Source organism: Arabidopsis thaliana, chromosome 3 (assembly GCF_000001735.4).
Source record: "Arabidopsis thaliana chromosome 3, partial sequence".
Taxonomy (NCBI): domain Eukaryota; kingdom Viridiplantae; phylum Streptophyta; class Magnoliopsida; order Brassicales; family Brassicaceae; genus Arabidopsis; species Arabidopsis thaliana.
Window position 1 is genome coordinate 12,360,436 of NC_003074.8, and position 19,098 is coordinate 12,379,533.

The following is a 19,098-nucleotide window of genomic DNA, read 5'->3' on the forward strand; positions in this document are numbered from 1 at the left end:
TGTGCCTTGGTCCTTTTAGATTCTTCTTTTAGATTCATCTCCTCTTCAATTTTTGTCGTTAATGGACTCTCTTTAGTGTTAATATTAAATTAGTTTTAAGGTAATGTGATAGTAGGCAATTTAATATAGAATTAATTATATTTTATTCTTATCTCGCTATGAAGATACGTAGCCGATACATACATTTGATACGTTAGTTTTTTGTTGGGCGGTTATTAAACCCAAAGTTTAGTTAATAGGCCGAAGCCCATGTAAATTGTGTGAGCCCATTTGCATTTTACGAATATTTGTTTAACACAATTGTTTTTTTTTTTGGTTGAGTTAGAATCAGACCTGCATTCATCGGTTCGTTTTTGTCTGTAGTTTTGTTTTTTATTTCTCTATTGAGCGCTTAATTAGTTTTGTTGCCGTTAATTATTTTAGCAGAAATTAACGTTTTTTGGTTTTCTGTTTTCTGCATCTATTGGAGAGAGTAGATGGAGAGGAGTGAGTGATTTGGTGCTCCAATTATACCAAGCGCAACGAAGTAGAAGCGATAATGATTCTTCCGGCGGACTCTTACATTGGTACTGAAAGAATAGGTTGGTTTTTCCTTTAACTTAATTTTTTGGACAGTAATTCAGACTTGTATATGTTTTTAATTTGTCGAATTTGGAACTTCTATGTATGAGGAATTTGTTGCCTCGCGCTTCTTTTAAACCATTTGGTAATGTCGCTATTTGGGTTATGTGAATCAAGGTAGGCGTTTGTTGTGTTTATTTTGGTGTATGTGTATTTTCTTTGAGTAATTTGGTAATTGATTTTATTATTTCTTCGATATTTCGACATGAGAAATTGGGGTAATTGGGTTTGTTCAGAGATTTTGTTGAACTCTCTTATGGCTAAATTTGGTTAGGCTGTTGATTCCTGTTGTAAGTAAATTGAAAAGTGTATGTGTTGAACTAAAGTAGTTTAAGAGTTGGTAAAAAGTCTAACATTGTTGCGAGAAAAAGAAAACATATTCGGGGTAATTTTTTCTTTCTTCTCTATGACTTGATGATTGACATCTTGAATGTTTCCATAGCTCCTGGTAAGTGATGCTGTTAATGAAAGAGTATGAATATTAGTTTGGTGTGAAAGTAGATATAAATTTTCATTGGAATTTGTATTTTTATTTTGGTTGAGTATCGTAATATGTATTTGGAATAACTTACGATTGGATGATTTCAGGCTGTAGGAGCGCTATATAGCTCCATAACCATTGAAGTATTACCTGAACCATTTTATAAAGAAAGTAAGCACATATAGTTTGTTTGGAATTTAGGGTAAGTAGTTTACCTGTTTCTTTTGGGAGGTCATTGTAGATTTCCTTGTAGACTATATTTTTAACTCCATTAGGCTTTTTGTCCTCTCCTTGTAGGATGGTTAGTCCTGTAGGTGATGTAACTCTAGAAAGAGCCACGTAGAGTTTTCCATGGCTGAAAACTGGATTTGGTAGATAAAGCACGACTGATTTCAAACTTTGACCTTGACTTTTGTTTATGGTCATGGCGTAGCATATTCTTACATGAAATTGCCGTCTTCGAAGCGTAAAAGGGTGCTCTGATTGGGGTGGCGATAAGATAATCCTCGGTATGGAAACATTTTTACCAGCATGTGTGCCTGTTACTATTTGTCCTTCTATCACTCGTTCCCCCAAATTAGTGACAATTAGTCTTGTACCGTTGCACAAACCTTCCTTTTGGTTCAGATTTCTTAGTAGCATAATCGGAACTCCTCTTTTTAAGGTTATTTTGTGCTTTGGCAAGCCTGCAAATTCTAAAGAGTTTAAATACTCAATAGGGTAGAGTGCTTCATAATCTGCTCCAACTGTGTCTGCTTTTCCAATGCTATCTGAGCTTAAATATTCTTTTGAATCCCCTCCAACTTGAGATAACATGTATTCATTAATCTCATCAACATACTCATTCCGGGGAGTAAGAATTGCTCGTTCTGCCAAGTATTGGAAGTTGGGCTGGGAGACACTGTATAGCGCATATGCTGCCTATGTGACTTGGTGGAGGGGGTTCCCATTGTGTTCCAAAAAGAAATTTGACTCCACTTTGACGACTTCACCATCATCTTTATCAGTTGCATCATCTGTTTCGCATGTTGTAGCATTTCCATTTCCTACACTTAGTAGCCAAGCTGCAAACTTTGTTTTTGAGTGGTGGAGTCTCATGTTTTTTTCCAAAACAAAGACATTGCATGCATCCCATAAATAGGACTGACTTATAGCGGCAAGTACAGTGTCTGCTCGTGTTCCATGTGGTATAACTGGTAGTATTTGCCTAAAATCTCCTCCAAGTAGAATAGTTTTCCCTCCAAATGGTTTTTCGCTTGCCAAAGAGTCCAAGTCTCTTAGTGTTCTATCAAGTGTCTCGAACGTGTGTCGATGCGACATTGATGCTTCATTCCATATAATCAAATCAGTCTTGATTAGTAACTCAGCTAGCATTGTCCCTTTCTTAATATCACAAATGGAATCTTCTGTAACATTCAAAGGTATCTTGAATCTTGAATGTGCTGTTCTGCCCCCAGGCAAAAGCAACGCTGCGATGCCTGATGAAGCCACTGGTAGGACAATTCGTTTTTCTGATCTTAGTTTGGAGATTATGGTCTTGTAAACAAATGTCTTCCCCGTTCCTCCAGGGCCGTAAAGAAAGAAGAGTTTTCCCATATTGTTGTAGACTGATTCCAAAACTGAATCGTAGACTTTGTTTTGCTCGATATTTAGACTGCTAAAAAGATTCTCGTATTCTTCTCTCTCTTGTTTTTCATTGTACTGAAGCTCCTGTCTTTACAGACTATTCCCTAATTGTTTTAGAACGTTTGAATCAGGCTTAGGCATATCTTTGAACTCCGTGAGTGTTTTTTCATGTTGATGCAAGAGTAGCTCAATCTCAATCAAAGTATAATGATGCAGCTCATGTCTTTGAATTTCATTCTTTGATTCCCAAAAGGGCGTCGTTGCTTTGCAGGTATGTCTTCTGACATTGATTTCCAAGAGTGTTCCCACAACCGTGATGAGTTTGCTACTTCACAATAGATTAGTAGAAGGACAAACAGATGCCGTAGTTGAATCGGGGTTGCCCATTGATTTGCTTCATCCATCCCATGATGCCACTCTTTATCGTCGTCTAGCAACCCTCTAGCATGACATGATGCCTTAAAACTGTCTTTTATTTCTCCGTGAACTGTTTTTAACTCATCGTAGCTTTGTGGCCCTGTAACAACATTGAGCAGGATCCGAAGGTAGTATAGCTCCCCAGAGGTTGGGTGGATATTGACAATTCTACCAATTGAGAAACCCCGTTGTCTTTTACGCCACACTTTGCCGTCATTGTCCCAGACAAAGTGGATTGGAAATTCGATATAGGTGTACTTTCGAGCTTCTTCACAATGTTTATTCATCTCCATCCATGTAGTGAACATTGTCCTCTTGATATTAGCTCTAGACAAGACATATCTCAAATTGTCTGACTTTTTGTAAGCCACCAATTGTTGTCCTTCTAGATGGATAATCAATTTTTGAACTGATGGTTTCCTTTTGTGGATTTTGAATGCAAAAGTACGCCACATAGCTTCACAAGCAGACAAATAACGGCAATCTAGATACTCTTGAATTTCATTCCTTTCCTTTACAACCCTTGTTGTATCTTCAGTATCGAAGGTGGTGGTTGTACCTTTCTCGATCAAAATGGTTGCTTTATCTACTCCTTTTGTAACATATTTGAATAGATATTTGATAGCATTTGAAGTGTTGCACCATTCCACATTTATGTGCGCTTGATATTTCTTCAAGATTGGCAGATTATGCGGGATAACAAATTGATTATCTAACCTTGTTCCTCCTTTGACGACGAAGTTGTCTTGGTCTGGCCGACGACGGTAGACAAAATGTCCAGATTTCTCAACAGATGTGAAAGCATTGTATGAGCGTGGGTACTTTTTAGTGCAAACCTTATTAGCCATGCAAGGAGATGATGGTCTATCTGTTCCACAAGGACCATGCATCATGTGTTTTTCTACAAGCTCAAATCCGAGTGGGTCTGTGATTTTGTTGGGTAGTTCAGCAGAGATGATTGCATTTATTTCAGCAGCGGTTGGGATTTTAGATGTCTTCTCTAGCCACATAAGTATATGTGCGTGAGGCAGTCCGCGTTTCTGGAACTCAATTGTGTGTAGCACTGTAAAAAATTTTAAAATATTTTAATAACAAACTTCTTGAAGACAGTAATTGGTGGACTTACAAAAACTTGGTGGACTTACCAGCAATAGATGGACTGAAGAATGTGCCTTTCTCGAGGTCTATAAGCAATTCGTCAAGTTTCATCTTGAAGACACGGCATTCAATATCAAGTCTCTCATTAGCTGAGGTGCCACCATAGGTTGCCAAATGTTCCTTTATTTCTGGTCAATTAGTGTTTGCAGTCATTGTGATGAACAAAGTAGGATTACCATATGCACGACATATTGCCATTGCATCATGATATTTCTCTATCATGTATCTTGGTCCTCCTGTAAAAGTTGATGGTAAAATTATTCTTTTCCCCACTTTTATGCCTTCGGTGTCACCTTTACTGACTGCATCGAATACGTTGTTCCTGATTGTCTTTTGCCCAGCGAAGTCGCTCTTGTTCGATGATAGTGTATACATCAACAACATATTGGTGGAATAAGCGTCCTGCCTTTATGAATGTCATTCCTTCTGCTAGCCTAGTCTGGATTTGGTAAGAATAGAAGTCTCGTATACTAAGATAAGTTCTTTTCCTTTCGCCGGCTGTGGTGACTGCATGTGGTATTTCTGTATAAAATCCATATTCACCATAAGGGAACAACAAAGGATATTGCAAGCTCATGAACAAAGGATGATCATCTCTAATTTCTTGTAAGTGGCGTGACTGCAATTCCAAAACTACATCTCTGTGACCAGAAGTAGTTGTTATATCCCCTACAATTAAGCCTGCAACTTCATTGACTTGGGGTAGATCATATTGCTTACCCTTACCTTTTTGGTCTACCAATCTCATTGTTAAGTCTTGAACTTCATTTGCTTTGTAGCGATCTCTAGCTTTCCGAAAGAACATACACAAGCAATTATGGTCATCTAACATCTTAAACAAACCCACAACTATATCTTCTTGAATTTCGTTTGCTGAGTTTTTGCGCGGCATTGTCATCATTCGATTGGAGATTTCATTTTCTGTATCGTAGATATACATCTGAAGAAATTTTGGTGACTGTCCTGGCAGTGGTAGCAATGATCCAATGCGATGGTAGTTTTGGCCATGTATTCTGAAACATGGTGGTCCTCTGCCAGATGTGACACTGTGATCTATTTTTGCTCCCATAGATGTGAATGCCAACATCGAATTGTAGACACGTATGTTAAGACGAAATGTGAGACTGTTTTGTAGTAGTTTGTCGAGAAAATCTGGAGTGTTTCTGATTGGTGGAAGTTTGACACGTCCTTGCTGGCAACATATTGTGAAGATTGGTTCTCCTGTTTTGCTATCATCCCCTGTATTTTCTGAATACCATACCAATGTGTTGCAATGAGGGCATTGTAGTATTGGGTTTTCTTTGGCCATGGATTCTGAAGTGTAATAAGAAATGATTTGTTGCATTATTTTTTTTTTTTGAATTTCTTATTGTTTGAAATTGAAATATTGAGTGTGGATACTAACCTTTAAGTTTTTTTCTTGCTTGTCTGGATAATGGTTGGGGTGTCGTTGAGGACTCACCTGTAAGAAGATATTAAAAATGCGTTAGTTTATTCAATTTTTAGCAGTTATTTTATCTTATTATTGAAGTTCTCCCTGATTAGATACTCACCTTGGTGTTTCTTTGAAAATCTTTTAGATAAGATTTGAGCCCGTCTCATTGTTCGTGCATTTTTTTGCAACACTATAATGTGTATTTGTGGAGTGTTAGTTAATGATATAGGGATGAAATAACATGATTGATGTAGATCTTACCATATTCAAAACATCTTTCGCATCCACCTATATTTTGTAATTTGATTTGTTATTAGGTGATAAAATTATATACGATTTTATGCACTTGATGTGGCGTAGGTTATAGATGGAAGTAGAGAACTAACTTACAGTCATAGTAGCTGGGTGTCGGTGGTTTTGCTTTCTTCTTGATGTAGGTTCCTTGAACTAAAGGTTTAGCTGAGTATGTTAAGTATAAGTATGTTTAAGTATTTGTAACTATGAACTGACTGAAGATGTATACCTTTTCTATTTCTGGAAGTTGATGCTTCGTGGTTATTGTTGATGCTGTTTTTTTTTCGCTTTTTGATAAATTGTTGTTTTCCAGACCCTGATTTTGTGTCTCGTGCCCTCCATATTTTTGACAGAAGGATTGCTTTTCGCCTACACCTTGCTTCTCTACAACGGACTGTGAAATAACATACGATATGATTAAAATGGTAATTCTACAATTTGATATTGAAAATTGCAGGGTAGAGATACTTGCCGTAGATGGAGCATGTGTGACAACCACCTATAAGGAGAAATTAAATTTCAATGTTAGATGTCTATTTTCTTACTCCCAGTTTGTTAATTTGAGGTAGGTATGTACACTTTAATATTTAGTAGGGTTTGACAGTAACTTACAATTATAATAGTTGATTGTGGGGATTGCTATATTTTCACTTGTTTGTCCTGTTGGTGAAGAAGAAGATGTTCAAATGTCTTGAGAGAGAGTAAAAGTATGTATACTAACACTTTGTGTAATGTATTGTATAAGAAAGTTTTTGGAGATGTACCTTCATCGGCTGGAAGTTTTATTTTTCTTTGTTTCTTTTCTCTCATTAATTGAGTTTGGATTTGTTATCTGTCTGATCCTTAGGTAAAACGATCTGCAATAGTAAGAAGGGATTTATAGCGATTTTTTTTTCTGCTTCTTTAAGATATTAGCCGTGAAGATGTAGTTTTGTTAGTGGAGAGCTATGGTTTCTGATTTGATTAAAAGAAATAGAGAGGAGGTGGAGAGTTACATGTAAACGTTTGTGGATATCGAATATTAATTTGGATTTCTTTGGTCAATGGTTTAATATGCCAGTTTCTATTAGTGGAGAAGTGAAAGGTTGCTTGATTGAGATTCTGAGTTTTCCGATTTTACTTTTTTTTGTGAATCCTTCTCTGTTATTCCAATGTACAGGCCGGTGTCTCATGAATAATCCATAATAACATTGGTGAAGGTGCATCGTTGGCAACATATTCGGGGTGAAATATGTTTTACCAGTCATCATGTATCTGGTTTTAAAATATAATTTGATTTGATGTTTGACTTTTTGAATTTAGTAAATTTATTTTCGCAGACAATTTATCATGTTTAAGTAAAGCTTGGAAATGGATTTGTTTAGCGATTGATGTTAGATTAGTGTTGGAGTTTGTATTGTCTTTGTGCTTAAATCGTTGGTCTATTGTTTGATGGTAAACCAAAAAACAGAAGTGGAGCAAGGGAAAGGCAAAGGAGAAGCTGAACAACATGGTGTTGTTTGATCAAGCTACTTATGAGAAGCTTCTCATTGAAGCTCCCAAGTTTAAGCTCATTACCCCTTCCATTCTCTCTGACCGTATGAGGGTATATATCTGTATCTATCTACTTATTTCTTACTCTAGAAATGACAGTTATATCATCTGGCAGTGAATTGGTTTGAGCTTCTATTGAATCCAAGTAGTAAATATTGTTGTGTGTTTATACATGATTTACTCTAGCTAAGAACTGCATGAAATCCTTGTTCATGAGATAGTTCTTTGCTTCCTCATTGGCTCAAATGTTATAGCAGTGCTATCTAAGTATATAATCATGTGTAATTGGTTGTCACTTTGGCTCTGGTCTAGAGCTTGACACTTTTTTTATAACCAAGGCTTTGACCTTGAAGAAGAATAAGACTAAGTTGTAACCTTGATTCCAAATAATAAAAATTCGGTTCTTTTTCTTTTATTGGATTTGAGTCTTTCACATTTGACATTGATGTTTCAAGATGTTTAGAGATTGATTCATTTGAACATCATTCTGAAATAGTTGTAGAGACCTACAATTATGTTTGATTTCTCAGAAAATGTGATTTCTCAGAATTTGTGGTTGAGACTCATTGTTTTTGCTTCAATGCTAACACTGAGTTTCTAAAGATTAGAACCTGCAGTTTATTTCAGTAGAAAACTTGAAATTAAGTCCACAGTTTGTGATAGAAACTGCAACTCTCTTTGCAAAATATAAACGATCAAGTAATAGTGTTGGGATGGTAGAAGTGAATTAATACTGCATCAAGATCCATTGGTTCGGTTTAATATTCTGAAAATTTGGAAAAGAAATTATATTAAACCTGCAGTTTGGTTTTAAGACCTGCAACGGCTTTGACCAACAATTGGCTGTAATATTTGCAATTGTTTATTGTCAATATCATTACGTCTTTGGAAAACAATTAACGTGAAGTGAATGAAAGTTGCAGTTTTTGTTTGTTTGCAAATAATAATAATCAAGTATTCAGCTGCGGTTTACTCGATTGAGTTTCATGAAAGTCAAAGTCAGTTTATGACTTTATGATCACTGAATTCATATGAACGAATATGATAAAAAGATAAGGCCTGCAACCCATGTGGCCAGTTTCTCTATAAGAGTGGAGGCTGTTTTTTAAATGTAAAAGAACGCAACATCTCTTAGTTTTAAGTAAAAGAAAGCAACAAAGTTTATTTTATTTTGGCCTTACATTATGGAAACTCCATTAACAAATTTAAAACATGATAAACATCATGAGAAAGAGACTATTTTAAAAGGTAGACATAAGTAGTGACTGTTTAGTTGTCGATACGGAACGTTTGTCCTTGTTTCCATTTGATGCGGCTGATTTGGTTGTTTCTGGTTTGCGTGCATTTTTTCCCTTGTTGCAGTAACCTTACATTCAACATCCCCATCTTTGGAGTTTTCTTCACCTGATTCACTAAGAGAGGCGATTTGGGTATCAATGATCCGGGAGATGGTGATAGTTTGGCGAGAAGTGTTGAAGTTGTATTTTGTGAGTTTGATCTGGAATTTGCAGGAGCAGCCAATGATATGCTTTAAACATTCTGGAATTGTGGTCTTTATTCCTTCGCAATTATCTTTACCCGCAGCCTGAGAGTGAGTGAATATAATTGAAGTTGTATGTGTGAGTTTTTAAAAGGAAGAAAAGTAGTAAAGAGAAGTATACCTCAATGCATTCATTTAAAACATCACGAGCATTTTTTCCAGCTATTTTGGTGGCTTCACCGTTGAGGACAACAAAAGTTCCGACGTCTCCGTTTCTATCACGTAATCTCATTTCGAAACGGTAGCTATGAAATCAATGATTTGGTTAAAGTCTGTGTAATTTATTATGAGCATATATTTTGATGACGGAGGGTCAGAGTTCCCAAACCTGATGAGCCCCACGTTGTTATACTCTTTGCACTTGTTACAGTACATAGATGTGTCTGCTTGTTGAAGTTTGTTGTTGGAGATGCTGCAGGAGATGTAGTACCATCCATGTTGTGGTTTGTATGTCCACAACTGTAGCAAAGCAGGTGAAGCTAACTTCCTACAATTATTAATGTTTGGTTTTTTAAGCAGTAAAAAATTGTGGTAAAGATGAAATTAGAATAGAGAGAGGATACTTTGAATATAACCTGTGATTTTCATTATGTAGAAACTGGTGTATTTCATTAATTGTGACTGTCTCCAGTTTTGTTACAGCAGAAGAGGAGCTTGCGATAGTTGGTGTTTTTAAACCACTATCCCCTAACCTGTTGGTGGGAAGTTAGTTAGTTTGGTATGTGAAATGTTGGAGGTGTTTGATTTAGTATTTCAAAGCATACCAAGTAAGGAACTGTTTGGTTTCATGGATGTCGGTGTCAAAACCACGAAATCTAAACTTCTGTTCATCAATTTGATTGTCTCCAGTATGCACGAGTATCATTGACGTTTTCTCGTTGAAGAAGATTCCGTTTTTTTGATCAGTGACTTTGTAAACTTTTTTGCAGGGGGTGATCATAAATTTACTGAGCTTGTAAATGGAGTTGCGCTTAAGAGCCTCTTCATAGCGGAATAGCCGGTTTGCATATAAGAATCCTTGCACTGCATTAGACTGAAGGATGAATGATTAGGATTTGTGTAGAGGTTTGTATATATTGAGTTAAAAGATAGAATTACTTGGGAGTTGATGAGCAGTAATTCAAGGCCCATCAGTATGTTGCCTTTTTTGAAATTCCTAGCTTCCCAGTAATGAATTAGTCGTACTAAGACATCATCAAAAATCTGAAAGGTGAATGGTTGGGGAGACTGTTGAGCTTTATTTGGTGCCAGATTTTGAGTGTAGTAACAGGTCGTTTTTGTTTTGGTTTCTCGGTGTGGTGATGGTGATTTGGATTTATAGTGAAAAATAAAGCTATGGTATTGAAGATAGTGGCCATTAGTTTCTTTTAATGTCAATTGAAATGAATGTATGGGGGATTGAAGATGAGGGAGTGGAGATTTGATAAGACGTTTTCAGTTTTTGTTTTTGAAGAATCTGAATCGCTAGAATTTGAGAGAAAGAAGACGACGGTGAAAGGTGGTGATGGCGAAGGTTTTTTATTGGGGCTAATTTTTGTTTTGTTAAATTAGTAGTGGTATGGGCTTTCTTTTTTGAAGTGTTTTTTTTTGGGCCTTGTAATGTTTTATTTTGTTTCAATTAGTTGTAGATTAGAGTTTACATTATGGATTAAATTTGTTTGGGCCTGCGTTTTTTATAGTAATTGGTCTAAAGCTGCGTTGATTTTTGTAGCTTTGTTTTTTCTGTCTTGAGAAAGATGTTGACGTGTCCATTAAAGAGAGTGTTTTTGAGAATGCATATGTGGCTAGGCTGAGAAGCCTCAAACTGTTGCTTTTATTAGTAGTAGATTCATAACCATGTCATCCGATTCAAAGAAGTGGTGCACCATTGAGCAGACATCATTCCCTATCAAGTCCCAAAATTGTTGGTAGAAGGCAGCCGTGAAACTGTCAAAATTTGGAGCTCTATTTGCCTAAATCGAAAGGACTGCATCCTTTATTTCCTGATCTAATAATGACTATAATAACTCTCGATTCATCTGATCTGTTACTTTGGGTACAACTTTAGAAATAACTTCCGTCAAACCAGTATTCTACGATGTAGAAAAAAGATCATTAAAGTCTGTTTCAGCCACTTTCCCAATAGCATCGTCGCGGAACTGTTCCATTCCTTGGTCATCAGTGATTGCCTTAGTTCGATTTCGAGACTTTCAAATCTTAGTGGATGCATTGAAAAACTTTGTATTACGAAGTCCCAGTCTCATCCATTTGTTTCTACTTTTTAGATGTTAGTAAAGTTCTTCATCTCTATAAACATGGTTCAGATTGTGTCTAAGTTGATTAACTGTTAGTTGGGATGTCGAGCAGTTTCTCTCAGCAGCATCTAACCGGTGTTTCAGAGCCTGAATCTTCTCAACTGAATTTTTCTTTGTTCTTTTCTTCTAATTTGCTTTTTCTTTTTTACACATTCGAAGCTTATCTTGATATCCATTTCGTGCATCAATTCGTCCCCTTTGCCAACACATTTGCAATGTGTCAACCAAGTCTTCAGAGTGAACATGTCATATATAATATCTGAATTGGCCCTGTTTAGTGCAAATCTCATTTGCAATATCTATTATTACAGGGGCATGATCCGATCCAACAATCGTAAGAACTCTATTTTAGAAGTTGGAAAAGAGGCTTGCAAGTCAGCATTATGAAAACTCTCTCCAAACATGACTATATAGTCTTTTTCTCTCTCTTGCCTACCCAACCGAAAGGGTTCCCTTTAAATTTCAGATCCTTCATATTGCAGCAATTGATTGTACTTGTGAAGTCTTGTAGGATGCCAATACTTTGACGGCCAATACTTTGACGGCTACCACATAATCCAAGCATCTGTTTGGTTTGCTGACAATCTTTGAAGTTTTTCCCAGAGGTGATGTTTTTCACTTGGTATTGGATGCCCATAGATGCAAGGCAAGTAGAAATTAAAATTTTTGTATTCAGCATAAAGATCTACAAGCCTTACATCATGAGAAATAACTTAAAGTGAAAGATGCTTTTTATAATATACACTACTAAAACCCCCAATTAAACCTCTAGGAGAAACAATACACATATCTTCAAATCCCAACTTGACTCCTAAATCCTTTGTGTATTTGTCTTGTTTTTCTGTTTCAATCAATAGCAACATATCCAGAAAGTACACCTGTTGTATTGCCTCTAGGGGTCGAATTGTCAAAGATCGTCCAAATCCTTGACAGTTCCAAAATCCAACTCTCATAGAGGTTTTGGTGTTACAGGCCCCACCGCGGCTCTATCCTGACTCTTATTATTGATGTTATCCTCTGAACCCATTGACTCCTCTGAATGTTGAACCTCATTTTAATTTCTGACGCCACCCTTCTCCTTCGATAAGATCCGGATGCTTCTCCTATCTCATAAGTTTGTTATCTTTTGCGCAGCTCGAGTGCTAGTACTTCTACCGGTCCTGGGAGATCACCTATTGCTTTAGCAAATGAAGGGATTGGGTTATAAAGAAAACCTTAATCACCTGTCAATTCCGCTCAAAACATATCGCGGTCATTGTCAGGGGAGTTCTCCTCCAAGGCATTATGATTTGGGTCAATGTCAGAGAGTTGCGTCTCCGCTTTGTTAACATTAGCAGCAACTGGACTTGGGACAATTTCTTTCCTCTGACGGTGATTCCTTGGTGCATCTCAGCACCAATGTTTGCGGGTCCATTTTCTTGATTTGGTTCATCAGCCATTTCGAGTAGTTGCTTGTGTTGTACAAGGTCGACTGTGTTTCTCCTTCCTATAGTTCCTGAGCTATGCGATTGATGTTATCGTTGTAAAGGAGGTTCTGGATACCGTTTGATTGAGTTTGCATACAGCAGAGGTGTACCTGGATCAAAAAGACAACAAGCAAAACACACAGTTAGTACCTGAAGTGAAAATTGAAAAGGAACTTGATCTAAGCTAGTCTGAAATCTTAAATGTAACAAATAAACACCCAATGGGCAACTGCGCCAAATTGATAATAGGATTTTATGATCAATTAATCCTAAAGCACTATCATGTCGTTGTAGTACTAAAGGTTGTCAATCCAAATTGGGTGTGATGCTAGCAATCAAGATGCAATCAAAGTTCACAGAGTCAAGCCAAGCAATAACAGGTTTTGAGTTTCAACAGTCCTAAGGCAACATGTAGGAAATAGAAATTCAAGCAGAAACAGTTAAAATACTCGACCAACACAACTTGTTGCCAAGCACTGGGTGTGGTTGAGTAAAGAGCAGAGACAGTAACAAAGATACTCGACTGCACATTCTGTTACCAGACAACTAGGTGTGGTCGAGTATATGAGTGATAACATCTATGAAATGCAAAAGCTAAGCAACATGTAACAATATGCGCTAAACAATAGCAGAGTAAACAAAGAAATCAATTGGATGAGAAATTCCCGAGGATGGGGGTAATTGAGTAGTTAAGTCTCCTCGATCTACAAGTGATTGACATGCTCAATAGACTATCCCTAGACAACAAGTTCGATAACCAAATTATATACAAGAAAATAGCTAACTACCGACTACAACCGGCGACTAAATAAATAGTCGCTATATTTAGTGACTATTCCGCTACTATTGTACGACTAATATACAACTAATAGGTTTATAGTCGCTTATTAGTCGCCAAAGTACCACTACACAGACGAGACGCCGTATTAGTCGCTAAATAGTGACTATTATATGACTAATATTGTGTGTCGCCAGAGTTAGTCGTATATTAGTCGCTATTTAGCGACTACATGAACAACCCGCCGTAGTAGTCGCTAAAAAGCGACTATAATACGACTATTTCGGCGTGTCATTAACCATAGTCGAAAAATAGACGTAATGATCAATTTAAAAATCACATGTGTTTCGTTTTCTAAGTTGTTGTACCGGCTTTAGACGACTACAATATTTAGTCGTGTTTTAGTCACTTAAAAATTGCCTATATAATGAAAATTTCACGTACACAAAATTCATTCACAACACAAACACTTTTAAGGAAAAAAAAAGTAACAAAATTTTAATGGCGGGAAACTATAATTATACGAGTAGCGGTGGTTTTAATCGAGAGTGGATGTACAAGAGGTTCGATGAAATGACGGGGAATTTGACAGCAGAATACGTCGCATGAGTGGAGGAGTTCTTGACATTTTCTAATAGGCAGCCTATAGTACAAAGTTGTCGAGGTAAATTCCACTGTCCTTGTGTTGTGTGCAAGAATAACAACATATCGTCTCGGGTAGAAAAGTTAGTAGTCATTTGTTTAGTCAAGGATTTATGTCTGATTATTATGTTTGGTATAAGCATGGAGAAGATTTCAACATGAATGTAGGAACGAGTAATTATGTTGATAGGACGTATCTAAGAGAGAATTATGAAAGTGTGGGTAATGTTGTAGAAGATCCATATGTGGATATGATGAACGATGCATTTCGTTATAACGTGGGGTTTGATGATAACTATCATCAAGATGGTACTTATCAGAATGTGGAGGAACAGGTACGTAACCATTCTAAGAAATTCTACGACTTGTTAGAAGGTGCCCAAAATCCTTTGTACGATGGTTGTTGTGAAGGCCAGTCACAATTATAGTTAGCAGCTTGAGTCATGCAGAACAAGGCGGATCATAATATGAGTGAAAGATGTGTGGATTCGGTATGTCAAATGTTGACAGATTTTTTACTAGAAGGAAACCAAGCTACTGATTCGCATTACAAGACAGAAAAATTGATGCGCAGTTTAGGCCTTCCTTATTATACAATCGATGTTTGTATTAACAATTGTATGCTTTTCTGGAAAGAAGACGAAAAGGAAGATCAATGTCGGTTATTGTGGTGGTCAAAGATGGAAGCCTATGGATCATGACTACCGTCGAAGAACCAAAGTGCCATATAGTCGTATGTGGTATTTACAATTCTGAATTCTAGGCCAAATCACCTGCGAGATAGTCTCGATGTCTTCCTCCAACCTCTTATTGAGGAGCTAAAAGAGTTATGGTCTACTGGAATTGATGCATATGATATGTCTTTGAATCAAAATTTTAATCTAAAAGGAGTGTTGCTGTGGACGATAAGCGACTTTCCGGCGTACAGCATGTTATCAGAATGGACAACCCACGATAAACTGTCTTGTCCAATTTGCATGGAAAGTACTAAGTCTTTTTATCTACCTAATGGAAGGAAGACGTGCTGGTTTGATTGTCACCAAAGATTTCTTCCTCATAGTCATCCATTACGGAAGAATGCTTCTACCGAGTATCCACCTGAGTCTTTAACCAGTGAGCAAATTTATTACGAGCGGTTGTATGGTGTAAATCCACCAAGAACCAAGGATGTTGGTGGCAACAATCACGAAAAGAAGATGCCAGGCTATGGGAAGGAACATAACTGGCACAAGGAAAGCATATTATGGGAGCTTCCATATTGGAAAGATCTAAATCTCCGACATTGTATTGATGTGATGCATACAAAGAAGAATTTTTTGGATAACATAATGAATACTCTTATGAGCGTGAAGGGTAAATCAAAGGACAACATAATGTCAAGAATGGATATAGAACGATTATGTTCTCGGCTTGACTTACATATTGATAGTAAGAGAAAAGCTCCATTTCCAGCTTATACATTGACAAATGAAGCCAAAATGAGTTTATTGCAATGTGTGAAACATGCAATCAAATTCCCAGATGGTTATTCGACTGATTTGGGTAGTTGTGTTGATATGGAGAATGAGAAATTGTCAGGTATGAAGAGTCACGATTGCCATGTTTTTATGGACCGGTTACTTCCATTTATCTTTGCAGAACTCCTCGACCAGAACGTTCACCTTGCATTATCAGGTAAAATAAGAATAAAATTTACTCTTTATATCATATATGCACTTGAGATGATGCAATTTGTATTTTTTTGTAGGGGTTGGCGCATTTTTTAGGGATTTATGTTCGAGAACTTTGCAGAAAAGTCGCGTTCAAATTCTCAAGCAGAATATTGTTTTGATCATATGCAACTTAGAAAAGATCTTTCCACTATCATTTTTGATGTTATGGAGCATCTGCCTATACATCTCCCTTACGAAGCAGAATTGGGCGGTCCTGTCCAATATAGGTGGATATATCCTTTTGAGAGGGTTTTCAAAAAATTGAAAGGAAAAGCAAAAAAAAAAAAAAGATATGCGGTCGGATCAATTGTTGAGTCTTATATCAATGGCGAGATTTCTTATTTCTCAGAGCACTACTTTGTTGATAATATACAAACAAAATCAAGGTAAATAATAGTAATTAAATATCTTTACAAAAGCAAGTTTTCAATGCGCAAAACTAACCATGAATTACCTCATTTGGATCAGGTTAACAATATTCAATGAGGGTGAAGTTCATGTATATCATGTTCCTGAAGTACCTAATATATTTACTTTCGTCGGTCGTGAAGTATGGCTATCAGAGGAAGACTATCAATGCGCACATGGATATGTTTTTTGAAATTTTGATTATTTTCAAGTAATTGAGAGGTATATAACAAATTAAATACTTCCATTTTAAGTTTTTAATTATAAATGTTGGTTTAATAACCCCTATATGTTGTTTTTGTATATATTTTCTTTCTATTCAATATCCAGGATTGAACGAAAAAGAAATCTTCTTGAAAAGAGGCGAAGAATATCATGTGTGGGTGAAAGATTATTATGTCTAAATAATTTATCTATATATTTGCATTTCTTTATTGTTCTTCATATCTACAATGATGTGTATTTCTAAATTTGCATACATGTTACATATTGGAACACCAGTAATTCATTTCCAACTTGGGTTCAAGAGATAGTCCATGGACCTTTGCACAAAGTCAAAACCTGGCCAATTTATTTTAGAAGAGGTTATTTGTTTTATATGCAGAGTCATGGAGCTGGACGTAAGACTTGTAACTATGGGGTATGTGTGAAAGGTGAAAATTATACGGATGCATCTGACGCCATAGATTTTTACGGAAACTTTACTGATATCATAGAACTTGAGTATGGGGGGTGCTCAGTTTGAAAATCACACTTTTTAAATGTTTGTGGTATGGCCCCAAGCACTCGGAGGAGCAATAGTGGTGTTGTCGACGTTCTTTCATCGAGAAAATACAACAAATACGAACCATTTATTTTAGGTATGTACGGTATATATGGTCATTGGCAAACAACATCTCAAGCGGAACAAGTGTGTTTTATTCCTTATCCATACACGAAAAAATCAAAGCAGGAGTGGCTCAATGTTTTAAAAGTAAATCTAATGGGAAACATATTAGGAGAATATGAAAATAAAGACCAGATGTTGCAAACAGAAAATGATGATTTTGTTTTAATGACTACAATAGAAGATCTTGTACTCGACAATTTGACAGAAAATCGCAACCCTATAAACCTCAATCTAGATGTCGGAGATGCCCAGAAGATGGATTCCGATGTAATTTATCGTCTTCTGAAGATGAAGAACAAGAAGACGAAGAAAAATATTAGTTTTATGTTTATGATATTTACTTAAGTTATTATGTTTAAATATGCAAACATTTTAAATTATTTTGAAAAATTATATTTGACTAAGTATGTTTACTATGTTTAATTATATTTTTATGTATAATTCTGAATATCACCAGGCCCAAAAACACCAAGCCCAAACCCAATTATAAGAATTTAAATATGCGACTTATTGTTGACATTTTAGCGACTGTAACAATACTATTGGGCCATAAAAACTCGAGGCCCAAACCCGGTGACTAATTGCTGACATTTTTACGACTACAACAATACTATTGGGCCAAAAAACTCAGAGCCCAAACCTGGTGACTAATTTGGGACATTTTAGCGACTAAACTTTAAAGAAACCTGAAACCTTTAAGGCCTAAACCCTTAAGGCCCAAACAAAACCCTTATGATCTTTTGTTCTTCGAAACCTTCGCAGTCTTCTTCTTCCATTTCTTATGCAATCGATCTTTCCTCTTCGATTTCCTCTTAAATCGATATTTCTTCTTCGATTTCCAACTCTATCTCTCTGATTTCAAACCATAGCAGCTCTCTTCGATTTCAAAACCCTAGCTTGTCCTTCGATTTCTTCGATTTCTTCGATTTCTTTGATTTCTTCAATTTCAACCTCCGTCTCATCTCGATCTCTCCTTCACACGATGTTTGGGCGAGGAAAAAAGAGGCGTACCACTCCTAACCTTGATGAGAGAGCCACCGGATCCACGGCTGGTGGACAACCTAGTTCTCTTCTGGCTCAGTACGACTTCACGCCGGCAGCACAACGGCCTACTCAGCTATAGACGCCTACAACAGAAGACCCCGTTCCTCCATTACAGTCATCGACAGCTCATGTCCGGAACTACCCGCCGCCTCAACAATTATTCTAGCACTCCGGCAGTCGACAACCTGAAGTGCAAAGGACTGCTTCCGTAGAAGTCTAGAACAATCCCCCGACTCAAGCGACAACGACTCTGGAGCTTGTCCCTCCGACTCCTCAGCAAGACCCTTCGCCTTCTCCAGTTCAAGAGTCTCGGGCTCACAGTCACCCATCCTCTCAAGGCAACAACTTCGAAGAATATCCACCTCTGTCGCCGGATCTCTAGGAGGACACACTTCAGTCTCTAAATGATCTGCTTATGTTGACGGAGAGGGATAAGTTCGTTACCATCCTCTCTTCCATTCCTCGACCGAATACGACATGGAATGATCTTCTTTTCTCTTGTTTGTGATCCCATGTTGTGTTCAATGTCGTTTTTGTTGGGTAATGAGCTTTGTGAGGCCGATTAGATTTAGAAAATGTCAGAATTGTTTCTTGTTTATGTCACGGATGCATTTAAAGAGTCGTGTTGTGTTGGTCTTTGTTTAAGTTTATGTCTGATATTTAGATGATACTTTGCAGCCATAATCTATGTTTTGCTAGATATGATCTATTTGTATGAACTTCTTATTCTGTTGTTTGCGAGAAAAAGTAGTTTAAGTTA

General features: G+C 36.9%; 1 protein-coding gene, 1 long non-coding RNA gene and 5 pseudogenes across 7 annotated transcripts; 3 read left to right on the top strand and 4 right to left on the bottom strand.

Moving 5' to 3' along the window:
- Positions 1–1,205: 1,205 nt before the first annotated feature.
- AT3G30737 lies at positions 1,206–5,612 on the bottom strand (annotated as a pseudogene; the record flags this gene model as incomplete). Its single annotated transcript has 1 exon — positions 1,206–5,612.
- Positions 5,613–7,380: 1,768 nt separating this feature from the next.
- AT3G30740 lies at positions 7,381–7,711 on the top strand (annotated as a pseudogene). Its single transcript has one exon.
- Positions 7,712–8,759: 1,048 nt separating this feature from the next.
- AT3G30739 (uncharacterized protein) lies at positions 8,760–9,970 on the bottom strand (the record flags this gene model as incomplete). The annotated part of the gene is made up of 4 exons (NM_001339058.1): positions 8,760–9,150; positions 9,227–9,350; positions 9,434–9,592; positions 9,870–9,970. The coding sequence occupies 4 exons, from the start codon at positions 9,968–9,970 to the stop codon at positions 8,788–8,790; spliced, it is 747 nt and encodes a 248-aa protein (NP_001327683.1). The 3' UTR covers positions 8,760–8,787.
- A 347-nt stretch (positions 9,971–10,317) lies between these two features.
- AT3G06075 lies at positions 10,318–10,617 on the top strand. Its single transcript, NR_141225.1, has one exon. It is a non-coding gene; the product is annotated as an other RNA (long non-coding RNA).
- A 293-nt stretch (positions 10,618–10,910) lies between these two features.
- AT3G30742 lies at positions 10,911–12,385 on the bottom strand (annotated as a pseudogene; the record flags this gene model as incomplete). Its single annotated transcript has 1 exon — positions 10,911–12,385.
- Positions 12,386–14,144: 1,759 nt separating this feature from the next.
- AT3G30743 lies at positions 14,145–17,611 on the top strand (annotated as a pseudogene; the record flags this gene model as incomplete). The annotated part of the gene is made up of 1 exon: positions 14,145–17,611.
- A 541-nt stretch (positions 17,612–18,152) lies between these two features.
- On the bottom strand, positions 18,153–18,667 carry AT3G30751 (annotated as a pseudogene; the record flags this gene model as incomplete). The annotated part of the gene is made up of 3 exons: positions 18,153–18,245; positions 18,316–18,411; positions 18,452–18,667.
- Between the last annotated feature and the right edge of the window lie 431 nt (positions 18,668–19,098).